General features: G+C 41.7%; 1 protein-coding gene across 1 annotated transcript in view; it reads right to left on the bottom strand.

The window, feature by feature from the left end:
- Positions 1-1,843: 1,843 nt before the first annotated feature.
- The window catches only part of ETNPPL (ethanolamine-phosphate phospho-lyase), a 276,355-nt gene continuing 263,973 nt past the window's right edge, over positions 1,844-14,225 (bottom strand). The window contains exon 13 of the mRNA XM_044061317.1: positions 1,844-2,747. Coding sequence (XP_043917252.1) covers positions 2,571-2,747 — 177 coding nt within the window. The 3' untranslated portion in view covers positions 1,844-2,570. The remainder of the gene's footprint in view (positions 2,748-14,225) is intronic.

Below are 14,225 nucleotides of genomic sequence, written 5' to 3' on the forward strand. Positions count from 1 at the left end.
TATATATATATATATATATATATATATATATATATATATATATATATATATATATATATATATATATATATATATATATATATATATATACACACACATACCCACACAACCCGCACATATACCCAGATATGCCAACATATAACCACTAACAATCATGCTGGTTTCATCAAGGGCAGGTCATGCCTACTCAGCCTGGTGGTCTTCTTTGAGAAGGTCACTAAAGCAATGGATGAGGCTAAAACTGTTCACACTATCTACCTTGATCTGGCCAAGGCATATAACACAGTTCCCCATTAGTGCATTGTTGATAAACTCAAGAGGTTGGGTATAAACCCTTATGTCACCAGATGGATAGCAAGCTGGCTCACAGACAGAACCCATGAAGTTAGAATTGGGGAGTCTACCTCTACAAGGAGGCCTTTTACAAGAAGAATGCCTCAGGGATCGGTTCTGGGAATGCTCCTTTTTGGCATTTACTTTGCTGAAGTCAAGGCCAATGACTGTGACCTCTGTCTGACTAAATTTGCAGATGATTGCAAATTAGGAGCAGTTACAGAATCCCCCACTGACACAAATGTTCTCTAAGAAGGACTGACACAGACAAATAACTGGTGTCAGAGCCACAGACTAAAACTATATGCCAAGAAATGCATAATAGCGTCCTTTGGGAAGTCATCCACCACTGATAACTATCATATTGACAACACACCCCTAACAGTTGACCCAGCTATCATGGACTTGGGGGCACACACAGACAGTAATCTAGCCTTTGACCATCACGGGTCTACAGTAGTGAGGAAATCATTCTATGTTGTGTAACTTATAAACAAAGGTATGGTATCTAGGTCTAAGGAGGTCATTGTTTCACTGTATTTGGCATTCATCAGACCTATCATTGAGTACAATGCCCCCTTTGGTATGTACCTAACCATGCAAATCCAACAGTCAGAACACCCACAGAAGATCCTCACTAAAAGAATACAGGTTATAAGTAATGTGTCATATGTAGACCACCTCATGTCCATATCCCTGTATTCAGTCTCCTGCGGACTGTTGAGGGGAGACCTATGCCTGGCATAGAAGGCATTGTCAGACCCACCCTGATGGTCCTCCTGTATATCCATAAAACAAAGAGCACCAGAATTACCTATTCTAAAGACTTAAACCTTGCCTGTGATATTAATAAGACCTGCTGGACAGACAGGTATGTATCCCAGAGACTACCCTTTCTCTGGAACAGGCTCCCTGTCAATGTGAAGCAGAGTTCCCCACTAACCAAATTCAAGTGTAACTTGGGCAATTGGATGGGGAACAGGAAATTCATCCCAGGTTTGGCACCTATGTAAATGGTTCATCTCTCAGGCTCCTGCTTATAAATGTTTCATCTCCTAATCCCCCTCTTACATTTAGCAAGGGTATAAGAACTTGTCAGAAATTTGCATGGCTAAGCTTAAAAAGGCCCTTGTGGTCATCAGCCTAGTACATACCTATGAACCTATAGCTTAATAAAACATCCAGACTCACACATGACACAACGCTGTAATAGTTGTGAGAAGTTGCTGCCCATGCTGGTGCTGCCGAGTGATTTTTTCCCATCTGTATATAGTCATACTGGGTTCTTGCTTACCAGGCTCTGGCATCAGTTTGCTGCCACCACACAGGTGCCTTATGCCTCCATTTCACATGTATAACCATAACAAAAAAATCTTCCAACGTGAATCTTTTTCTGAAGTTTTCCATCATGTGCTCTTACAGAAGCTGCTAGTATGTTCTATTTACATGTTCCAGCTTTTGAAATGACAGTTCAAAGAGAGCTCAATGATTCAAATTAAAAAAACTGACACAAAGTCCATTACCACATTTATTAAAACATGTGCAAACGAAGGCAAATGTCATGGGAGACAACTTGTTCACAACCTCTTGTGCAATAAACTAGCAAGTCTTTACACCTGCTGTACTTTGTTAATGCCATTAACGTTTACCCCAAAACTGCAAAATATGTTTAACATAGACAATATTAAAGACAACATTGTTTAGTTTATTGGAAAACATGTAAACATAATGTTACCCTCTAAATTATGTTGGCAACTGTGCAACTTATTTTATATTTTTTAAAATTATGTACATCTTTCAGGTTTTTAGTGTATATATTACAAATTCAACCATTAAAACATGGAAGTGAATTAAAAACTAGACTAGCCATTCTAAAACACTTGGTTGCTTTATCTGTTAACGGATTTTCTTTGGCTATTGGATGCATGATTGTTTTTAAATCGTGTGCATGCCTTAGACAATATAAGTAAAATTACTCTCACACTATTAACGGATTTTGTTTGGCTATTGGATGCATGATTGCTTTTAAATCATGTACATGTCTTAGACATTATTAATATTATTTTCACACAATAAGTTTTAAAACATGCACAGATAACCAGATGCATAAAATGTGTCAGAATACTTGTTTCATATAGGTGTTGCATTACTTCCATAACAAGAATGTATGCATAACCCTAGAGGCAACTTGTTATATAAATACTGACTCCTGTCTTATATACTACCATTTACCACCATCACGTTCGAATTCTTTTAGCTGGTACAACATAACTATCCCTGCAAGTTACAGTTTTTTGATCAGATGGAACTCCATTAGTGAGATGACAGTGGCCTTCTCTGCTAGACTCTTCCTCTGATTTTTCATTATTGTTCTGTTTGTGAACGCGTTTATTTTGTCCGTCGGTAAGCTGCTCCTGGAAAATATGCAAATTCTCATTACTAAACCTTGGTATAAAAATCCAAAAATAAATAAATAAAAAACAAAACAAAAATAAATAAAAATAAGTGAAGTTTGGGATTATAATGCACTGTGTGTGTTGAACAGTAAATAATGATGATTTACATTATGCTTGCAGACTGTAACACAAGGTATAGGAGCTACATGAAGCAAGCAGAAAGCCTGGGGTGCATGCTTCCGCAAAAGTAGAAGGAAAAGTTACTATTATCTCTCTACATATATTGTGCTCCCTGGAACAACATACCATGTTTAGAACCTCATTTATGGAAAGCTCCTACTGAAAAAATTAAGACAGTTTTTTTATTAACTTAAAATCAGAATCGTATAAGCATTGATCTAAGAAATTAAACACAAATCCCTTGAGATCCATAAAGGATAGGAAAGAAAAGGAAGGGGAGGTGAAGGAAAGGAAATGAAAGGAATGGGAAGGAAAGGAAAGGAAAGAGAAGGAATGGAAAGGGAAGGAAAGGAAGGGGAAGGAAAGGAAATGAAAGGAATGGGAAGGAAAGGAAAGGGAAGAGAAGGAATGGAAAGGGAAGGAAAGGGAAGGGAAGGAAAGGAAAGGGAAGGAAAGGAAAGGAAAAGAAAGGGAAAGGGAAGGAAAGGGAAGGAAAGGGAAAGGGAAGGAAAGGAAAGAGAAGGAATGGAAAGGAAAGGAAGGGGAAGGAAAGGAAAGGAAAAGAAAGGGAAGGAAAGGGAAGGGAAGGAAAGGAAGGGGAAGGAAAGGAAATGAAAAGAAAGGGAAGGAAAGGAAAGGGAAGGAAAGGAAAGGGAAGGAAAAGAAGAGCAACATCAGACTTTCCTGCACTAGAATACAAAAAATTAAGTGATGTGCAAGAGACTTTTCATGACAAAACTTTAGAGGTTCAAAACAAACTGCACAATACAGTGAATGTGAGCTCATTAAACACAAAACATGATATAACGATCTAATGAAATTAGCTCTGTGGAGAAGATGGCTGGAGCCATGACCATAGTCCTGATAATCCGGGTTGAAGTAGTAAATCCTGGTATTAGAGGAGTTTTCCTGGCAATGACAGTCAGCAGCTAAGGTCAGTTCACCTATCCTATGGTAGGGAGGGAGGTGCCTCAAGCCCTGTGCTGCTGACACCTGATGGAAATGAAGTGCCACAACAGCAGGAAGACACAGCTGACAATAGATGCTTTGGTGTATCAAGCAGTGCGATGCACTGTAGCTGGGGATTGTTTCACGTGGAAACACTCATTGTAAACACAGGCTCTAGGTGATTTGGCTACATTAATTAATGTTCATTTGACTACCTCCTGACTACATGTAAAAATGGGCAGATAAAGGGGTTGGTGATTACAACTTATGCAGATGGATATAGCACTGCAGATGCCACTTCTGAGGGACATCATCAGCCATTACGGGAAAGGAGCTGAGGTACAAAAAGCATCAAGCTCATCAGTATTATGGCCTTCTGGCAGCAATATTTCACCATCATTATAGCTAAATGACTACTACAGTAAGGATTGAGTGGACGTTTAATTACTAGGAGACTGATGGTTGGCTAGGATGGAGCGTAATAACAAAAATTAACATTGTAATGGCATCCCAGCAGTCATTTGGCAAGTACAGCTAGATGATTCATCTACATTCAGATTAATGTACCCTTCTCTAACAGTAGTACAATTTATTTAGCTATTATCTATTTCCTTCAAACTAGTCACATTTAATGTCTGTATAAAATACCATACAAAAGTCCCAGTGAGAAAAGTTTGATTTTTTTAATGACAATGCAAAGATATGCAATAAATACGCCTGAAAATATGAAATAGGATGAAATGATTACTTGGCAAGACTGGAGAAATTTTCTAGTATGTACCATCTAAAAAATAACACTCATTCCATTGTTTTCTTTCTCTCTGTCTTCCATTTTCAACAATGCTTTTCAATTCACTGCTTTTTCTCCTTCTCCTTTAAGTGCCATACATTGCCTCATACCAAACAACTCATACGTTCATAGGTATATACTAGGCTAATGACTACCAGGAGCTTTATACGCCTAGCTGCACAACCCAAACCAATTGTGTCCCTATGTATCATGGGCATTTATTAGGAGGGGATATGTTAGGAAGTATGTGTGGGGGTAGGTTATGTTAGTTTGGGCATAGTTACTGTCAGCCTCTGTCTATCAGAGGCATGAGTGTCAGAGCTAGAGTGAATTTCCAATTCTCATCCATTGGTCAAGGTTATGCTTAAATAGGGATAGGGATGGACTCTGCTTCTCATGAATGGGGAGTCAGTTCCAGAGCATAGGGATCCTCTGAGACAAACATCTGTCTTGTCAACATGTCCTATTTATGTTGCAAGCAAAATTTAAATCCTTAGATCTAGTAGTTCTGATGCTGTTCATTTTTTGGATGCACAAAAGATTCATCAATTAAACTCAATCACAGATTTGATAAGTGCAGACTAAAGTGACACTATGACTTAAATGTACCTGGATGCCATGCCCTTACCTATAAGCTGAGTGAAATAGAATGACTTTCTTACAAACTGGCCACGTTTGTCAAAGGTCAGATTGCTGTCTACATATTTTTCCACATCCCTGACATACCAAATTAGGGTGTATGTTTTCACAAAAAGCACTATAACGCATTTCCTGACATTGAGTTTTAATCCTTGACTATAGCACCAGTTATTTGTCTGTGAAAGATCTTCTTTTAAGATGCTTGTGTCATTGGAGGAATCTATGATTGCTCCTAATTTGCAGTCATCTGCAAACTTAGTCAGCCAATGAGCCTTGACATTAGCCTTTACCTTTGAGAAGCAGCTGGCAAATAGGAGCTGTCCCAACATGGAGCCCTGATGTACCACTTTGGTGACCACCCTCTTAATAGAGCTGGTCTCACCAATCCTGACTTTCTGGGTCATGTCTGTGCGCCAGCTGGCCATACAGTGAGTTATGTAGTGTTTTATGCCCAGTTCAGTGAGTATGTCAACTAAACCTTAATGGGGTATTGTATTGAACACCTTAGCCAGGTCCAGATAGGTGGTATGCACCATTTTCCCCTCATCCATTGCCCTGGTGAACTTTGCAAAGAAGTCCACCAGGTTTAGTAGGCATGACCCTCCCTAGACAAATCCAAACTAGGTTGGGTCTAGTGTTTGAAGGTCGTCTATGTCTCTGTTGATCATTTTGATGATAATTTGTTCCACGGCTTTGCGTATTAGACTAGACAGACAAATAGGTCTGTAGTTTCCGGGGTTAGTTGTTGGCCCATCCTTGAGAAGTGAGATAACCATTATAGTCCTCCATTTTTGTAGTACACAGTCTGTTTTGAGGATACAGTTGAAAAATGACTCAAGTGGTCCTGAAAGGTAATGCTTCAAGAAATTTAGAAGGCATTGCAGTATATTGTCAGGGCCCATAAAGGAAAACTCCACCTTAGAACTCAAAAAGCATATTTTTTCATTGTATCTTTCATTGTGAGCTATTTTAATGCCTCAAAATCACTCCAAGTGCTTCTTTTACAATTTTAATGTGTTTCTCTCAAAATGGTGGAAGGGCCTGCCTTGGTAACGTGATCTTATTTTCTTGCTTCCTTCCTTCTTCCCAGAATACATTTCAAGTCCTCTTTATATAACTCATGCCAGACATAAGGAAGTGGTGCAGTTTTCTCATGCTATTAAAATATAATGGCAGGACTGTAAAGCACTGTCATCTAAACACACCTTCTGTAAAAGAGTTGCTTCTCTGTTTACCTGACTGAGCCTCATTTATCTGTCTGCCAGAGCTTGTTCTATGCTATAAATAGCTGTTGGCTACTTGCAGCAAAAGAAAACAGATAAAAAAATGATTTATGCAAGAGAAGTCTTTTGTAGTCCTAACAAACTTGATAAACCCTCCCCCATACTCTCATGCTGAGGTGTGAAAACTCTCACTGCAGTAAATAATCCTTGCTTTACATTTACAAGTGATAAGTAGGTTCATAGGTTCATAGGTTCGTACTAGGCTATCTGCCCTAGGGCATTTATAAGCCTAGCCAGAGTGTGTGTGGCTTTCACCACCCCTTAGGATGAGAATACTACGCCCATTTAGGGTTTAGTTTACTGTGCCTCTGTCTAGTAGTGACACAGAGATGACCTCCGGGGTAAACCTATGATCTCCCATCCACTCGTCAAGACTTCTCTTGAATAGAGTTAGTGAGGGGCTCTGCCTAACATGGATTGGGATTCTGTTCCAGAGTGTAGGGAGCTTCTGGGTTATGAATCTGTCCCTCCAGCACGTCCTATTTATTTCTGTGTTGAGGTTTAAGTCTCTTGCTCTCGTGGCTCTGATGGATTTGGATTTTTTGAGGTGGAGCATGTCCATTAATTCCGGATTGGACATGGCCTTGTACGTTAGGCACAGGTCACCTCTGAGTAGGCGGTATGCAACTGAATAGAGCTGGAGTTTTTTCAGTCAGGCAGCATATGACATATGTTTAAGACCCTTTATCCTCCTGGTGAGGAACTTTTGGGGTCTTTCCAACTGCTACAGGTGTCGGGTAAGATACATCCCAAATGGGGCATTGTACTCAATCATTGGCCTAATAAGAGATGAGTACAGGGGCACAATGACCTCTCTTGATCTAGATGCGAAACCCTTCATGATAAGGTGGGCAATATAGAAGGTCTTCCTAACCACTTTGGCAATGTGAGTGTCAAATGAGAGGTTACTGTCAACCTGCGTCCCTAGGTCCCTGATTACCTCTTCCAGATTAATGGATTACCACATATGTGGTAATTTGTGGGTACCTTGTTTTTCCCAAAGGGTATGACTATACATTTTTTGGCGTTAAGCTTAAGGCCATGGCTCTGGCACCAATTATCCGTTTCTATGAGTCCTCTCTGAAGGATGTTTGTGTCCGCTGGAGTATCAATTATGGCGCCCAGTTTGCAGTCATCTGCGAACTTTGTCAGCCATAATCCTCCTATGTTTGCCTGTACCTCGGAAAAATAAATGCCAAACAAGAGGGGTCCCAGGACTGAGCCCTGTGGGACACCGCTTGTGACTGGCTTAGAGTCTGACAAAGCTTCAGCAACTCTGACCCTGTGGGTTCTGTCCTTGAGCCAGTTTGCAACCCATCTTGTGACATATGGGTTTACATTTAAGCTGGTGAGTTTGTCTATGATGCCCGAGTGTGGTATTGTGTCAAAGGCTTTTGCAAGGTCAAGGTAGGCTGTGTGAACTGCCTTACCTTCATCAATGGCCTTAGTGACGGTTTCAAAAAAGTCGACCAAGTTCAAAAGGCAGGATCTGCCCTTGACAAAGCCAAGTTGGGTGGGATCCAATGTCTGTAGGTCCCCAAAGTCTTTGTTTATGAGTTCCATAATGATCCTCTCCATAGCTTTGCAGACCAGGCTCATCAAGCTTATGGGGCGGTAATTTCCAGGGTCCGTAGAAGCACCGCCTTTGTGAAGTGGGACCACTGTTGCCGTACGCCACTCTTTGGGTATGTATCCTGTAGTAAGGCTAAGCTTAAACAGCAGCCTTATGTTTGGGTTTAGTTCCTCTTGAGTTCATGTAGCACACAGCCCGGGACACCGTCCAGTCCCATTGATGCTGTGTTTTTAGCTTTAGAGAGGGTGGCTCTCACCTGGGCATCTGAGATGTTAGGGAGGCTACACTCTGCTGGGATAGTTATTTCTCCTTTTGGGGGGGGGGAGAAATTTGCACTGAACCTATCTGCCAGAATATTGGCAATGTCAGTGGGTTCAACATATTCTGTCTGCTACTTCCTGATGCCTTCAGTGGGAGGATTTTTCTCTCTCATGAATAATGCAGACTTAAAATGTGCTTTACTAGTTCCTCAATTATTTATGTCATGTTCCCTCTCCTTTTTTTCTACTTCATATTTATTTATACTTTGGTAACCAGGAAAGGGAACTGGTCCCAGGACCCTTTTCAGCCACAACATAAGCTACACTGGCAAAGATAATAACAATTATTAAATGCACTTATCAATACAAATAAAAAAATACTGACAGAAAGACATTGACCAAGATTGATATGGAACACATAGCCAATGTGTGACAGTGACCAAGTAAATCATTGAGCAACATTTACTAGAATGTATACATTAATAATGCTTAACTATATTATGTTGTTTATTATAAATAATGCATTGTATGCACACATACACACACACACACACACACACACACACACACATATATATATATATATATATATATATATATATATATATATATATATATATATATATGTCCTTCTGAGCTGGGAATTTCTGGTTAAAGGTTTATAGTGCCTGAATATTTGAACTGTAACTTACTGAAATTGGTACACCTTGTTTGCTCTAGCATAGACTAGATCCAGGCCTGCTGAATCTAGCTTTGTTTATATGCTTGTTGTTTGTTTGCTTGTTATTTCCCTGGAAGCTAATTCCACCTAATACGCGGCTTCTCAGCGCTTCTGTGGATCACTAGTGATATCTGCATTGCTTACTGTACTTATTTCCTTGTTTCACTTGAAAGAAAGTTACTGTTTGTCGTTTTTGCATTTAGTTACTTGTAACACATTGCACTCAAGTTACCTGGCACTTGCTCACTAAAGCAATTATATGTCAGCACTAAAAATTAAAAGCACTACACCCTCACTCCCCACTGGTCCTTGTTTTCAATTATTAAGGAATTCCCAATATTATTCTAGCATGTCCAAAGGTCAGTTGTCAATCTCCTCTCCGGTCCAGCTGGTGAATCTGGGAATCTTGAGGCAATGTTATAACTGCCTCATGTACACAGACAACCTGCTCCTCCTCCCACATAACACAAATACTTGTGAGAGATGCAGCTATTTAGCCAAACTGGAGGCTGAGCTCTCTCAACTCAGGACTGGCAAGACCAGACAGGAGGAGAAGGCAACTACACACACCACAAAACCAGCCTCACATAATGCTACCACACCACTGAATCAAACACATAAACACACAAAGACATACTCGGAGGCTCTGAGTAAAAATTTACCTAAACAGCAGAGGCCTCCAAAGCAGACAGCCAGACAACTGCTACCTCAAGACACCCCACAAGCAACACATAAACCACAAAAGTAGTGTGCAAAGCAGTCACAGCCCTTAAGGCCAAATACAACACCAAACATACTTGTCATAGGTGACTCCATAGTCAGACACACTGACGTCCCACTCACCAGGCTGAACAAGGAGAGGGTCACAGTAAGCTGCCTATCGGGCGCTAGAATCCGCCACATAACACAAGCACTCGGGTCACTCCACGGCAAGTACAAATATGACACAGTCATTGTCCATGCTGGTGTGAACGACCTGAGACGTACCTCCCTGGACTACATGAAAAGAGACATAGAGGAGCTCTCCGATTATGTAGCCCAGGCAGGTATGACCCTAACCCTGAGCAGTATCCTTCCTTCACCAAGAATGATGCCACAATATAGAGACAAGATGATCAGCTTTAACAATTGGCTTAATGCCTGGTGTCATTCAAAGGGGATCCAGTGTCTGTCTGCCTGGGATGACATGCTTGACAAGCCACGCTGCTTCGCAAGGGACGGCTTGCACCTGTCACCCCTGGGATTCCGGATATTGGCTAAGGCTCTTGCCACCCCCATAGTGCCTTTTTTAGGCAAGGCTCAAATTCTAAACCTACCACCCTAGAAAACAAAAATGGAAAGAAACTGAGGGTAATGCTGCTCAATGCCAGAAGTCTAAATCTCAAAATGCACGCACTCGAGGCCCTTCTCAGTATGGAGAACATCGATGTCTGTGCTGGAACTGAAACCTGGTTCAAGGCTCCTGAGAGCACCCCGGCACTATTAGGTTTTACCTCATATCATGCGTTCCGGCCCCAAAACCCGGACCACACCACAAAAGGAGGGTGTATCCATATTCATAAAGGATACCCACACCTCCAGGTTGGTGGCAATGCACGAAGCTTGGAAACCATCCAGGTGCAACTAACCATAGGCAAAACTGCTCTACAAATTGTAGCATGCTACAGGCCACCCTCTCAAACTCAGGAACCCCACACAGCCTTCCTGAAGACACTGGAGGGTATAAATGTATCTCCAAACACCATCATATTGGGTGACTTCAACTACCCGAATATAGACTGGGAACATTACTCAAGCCCTAACTTTCTAGCCCAATGGTTCCTGGAGTTCATAAATTCAAATGCCATGGAACAGCTAGTCACTGTTCCCATGAGAGGAGAAAATATACTAGATCTCATTATCACAAATATGGGGACAAAATGCTCCACACCGGAAGTATATCCCTCATTGGTGAGATCTGATCATAAACTAATCTCACTGGAAATCCACATCCCGCCCCCACCCCAAACAAAAAGACCACAGTGAAGAACTTCTCTAAAGCAAACTTCACACTACTCAAGACTGGTGTGGTATCCTTCAAGGCCCCTGAGACAGTGGAAACCACAACCCAAGCTGTGGAAGCCCTTACAAATGCCTTCTATGAACACCTCCAGGACTGCATGGATCAGGCAATCCCAAATAAAACCAAGACTCTTTCCACAAAGGGCAAACGTCCAGTCTGGTGGACCCCAGCCATTAACAAACTTTACAATAAGAGGAGAAAGCTATTACATGATAGAACAAAATCCATAAAAGGGAAGTCACCCCTGATCATTATTAGTAAAAAAATACAAGCACTCATAAAATCAACTAAGGCCAATTTTGAGAGAAAAATTGCCATGGATTCAAAGGACAATCATAAGGCCTTTTTCAGCTATGTTAGGAACCTGGGTGGAAACTCCCAGATATGCTCAAAATTAGTCCAAAATGATACAAAAATCACTGAACCCACAGACATTGCCAACATACTGGCAGACAGGTTCAGCGCAAACTTCACCCCCCTCCCCTAAAGGAGAGATAACTATCCCAGCGGAGTGTAGCCTCCCAGACATCTCAAATGCGCAGGTGAAAGCTGCTCTCTCTAAAGCTAAAAACACAGCATCAATGGGACCGGATGGTGTCCCCGGCTGTGTGCTACACGAGCTAAATGAGGAATTAAACCCGCACATAAGGCAGCTGTTTAATCTCAGCCTTACCACAGGATACGTGCCCAAGGAGTGGCGTGACGGCAACTGTGGTCCCACTCCACAAAGGCGGTGCCTCTACGGACCCTGGTAATTACCGCCCCATAAGCTTAACAAGTCTAGTCTGCAAAGCTATGGAGAGGATCATAATGGAGCTCATAAACAAAGATATAGGGGACTTGCAGACATTGGACCCGACCCAGTTTGGCTTTGTCAAGGGAAGATCATGCCTTTTGAACTTGGTCGACTTCTTGAAACAGTCACCAAGGCCATTGATGAGGGAAGGCAGTCCATACAGCCTACCTTGACCTTGCAAAGGCTTTCGACACAATACCCCACTCGGGTATTGTAGAAAAACTTACCAGCTTAAATGTAAACCCATATGTCACAAGATGGGCTGCAAACTGGCTTAAGGACAGAACCCACAGGGTTAGAGTTGCTGGCGCTGTGTCAGACTCCAAGCCGGTCACAAGTGGTGCCCCACAGGGCTCGGTCCTTGGCCCCCTATTGTTCGGCATCTACTTCTCAGAAGTACAGGCCAACATGGGAGGACTTTGGCTGACAAAGTTTGCAGACGACTGCAAACTGAGCGCCATAGTGGAAAGTGCATCGGACACGGATATCCTTCAGAAGGGACTCACGGAAACAGATAGCTGGTGCCAGAGCCATGGCCTGAAGTTAAACGCCAAAAATGTATAGTCATACCCTTCGGGAAAAACAAGGTAACCCCAAGCTACCATATAGGTGGCAATCCACTAAGCACAGAAGAGGTTATCAGGGACCTGGGGACCCAGGTTGACAGTGGCCTTTCTTTTGACACTCACGTTGCTAAAGTGGTTAGAAAGACCTTCTACATTGCCCACCTGATCAGGAAGGGATTCACATCCAGATCTAGTGAGGTCATTGTTCCCCTGTACTCTTCACTTATCAGACCAATGATTGAGTACAATGCCCCATTCGGGATGTATCTCGCCCGACATCTGCAGCAATTGGAGAGACCCCAAAAGTTTCTCACCAAAAGGATAAAGGGACTCCAAAATCTGTCATATGCTGCCAGATTGAAGAAACTCCAGCTCTATTCAGTCGCATACCGTCTGCTCAGAGGTGACATGTGCCTGACATACAAGGCCATGTCCAACCCGGAATTAATGGACATGCTCCACCTCAAAAATCCAAATCCACCAAAACCACTAGAGCAAGCGACTTAAACCTTAGCACGGATATAAATAGGACATGCTGGAGGGATAGATTTATCACTCAGAGACTCCCTATGCTGTGGAATAGAGTCCCGGTCCATGTGAGGCAGAGCACCTCGCTGGCTCTGTTCAAGAGAAATCTTGACCTGTGGATGGGAGATCGTAGGTTTACCCCGGGAATCATCTCTGTGTCACTGCTGGACAGAGGCACAACAAACTAATGGGTACAGTATTTTTTCATATAAGGGGTGGTATAAGCCACAAAAATTCGGGCTAGGCTTATAAATGCCTTGGGGCAGATAGCCTAGTATAAACCTATGAACCTATATATATAGGGTGTGTGTGTGTGTGTATGTGTTTTTGTATATGTGTATGTATATAAAGTACATGTGTACCAAAGAGTGAGTGTGTGTGTGTGTGTGTGTGTGTGTGTGTGTGTGTGTGTGTGTGTGTGTGTGTGCGTGCGGGATTAAACACAGTTAAGTACTTCTGATTAGTTTTTCTTAGTGTTCTTAATGCAAGGGCATGCATGTACCAGATATGCATCCCCCTCTGGAAGGATGTCACACAAAGCATAAAAGACCTTTTTTTATGAACATTATCTGTGCACCTAGTTGATAGGGTTGCCACCTGACTCTCTTTCTGCAGTTCTGGCGTGTGTGTGTGTGTGGGGGGGGCTTGAAAATGGTAAATGCATTTATACTTTACAAGAAAAAATATTTACTGACTTTTCTCTAAATGTCACAGAAATCTTTGCTACTACTCAAGTTATCTTAACACAAACAATTATAAATAACATTTAAAGCTTAGAATTTCAATACTGTGTTGCTGCTTATGTAAATTTGTCAGAAGAGTTGACAATTTCCTTTAAACCCCTGACTGATCTAATTGCTTTGTTTTGCTATGAAAGGAGAGTGTTAAGTTCTCCTCCCCTCTGCAATAAAAACAGTGGAAACAATTACACATTTTTCTGCCTTTTTTATATCATCTGCTGTGTTAGGATTAATTACCCATCTAGGATTGATAGCAGTACCTGACAGGATTTAACTGTGTATACGATATGTCATGTAAGTGGAGATGACTTTCTCTGCAAAGTATGTGAGAAGCTGAGTTTAAAAAAAAAGGTAGGTGGGATTTCCCTTCCTTTGACTCCAATGCAAGGAAATAAAAGTTTTAAAAACTA

This window comes from Protopterus annectens, chromosome 2.part0, assembly GCF_019279795.1.
Source record: "Protopterus annectens isolate FY-2018-M chromosome 2.part0, PAN1.0, whole genome shotgun sequence".
NCBI lineage: Eukaryota > Metazoa > Chordata > Ceratodontiformes > Protopteridae > Protopterus > Protopterus annectens.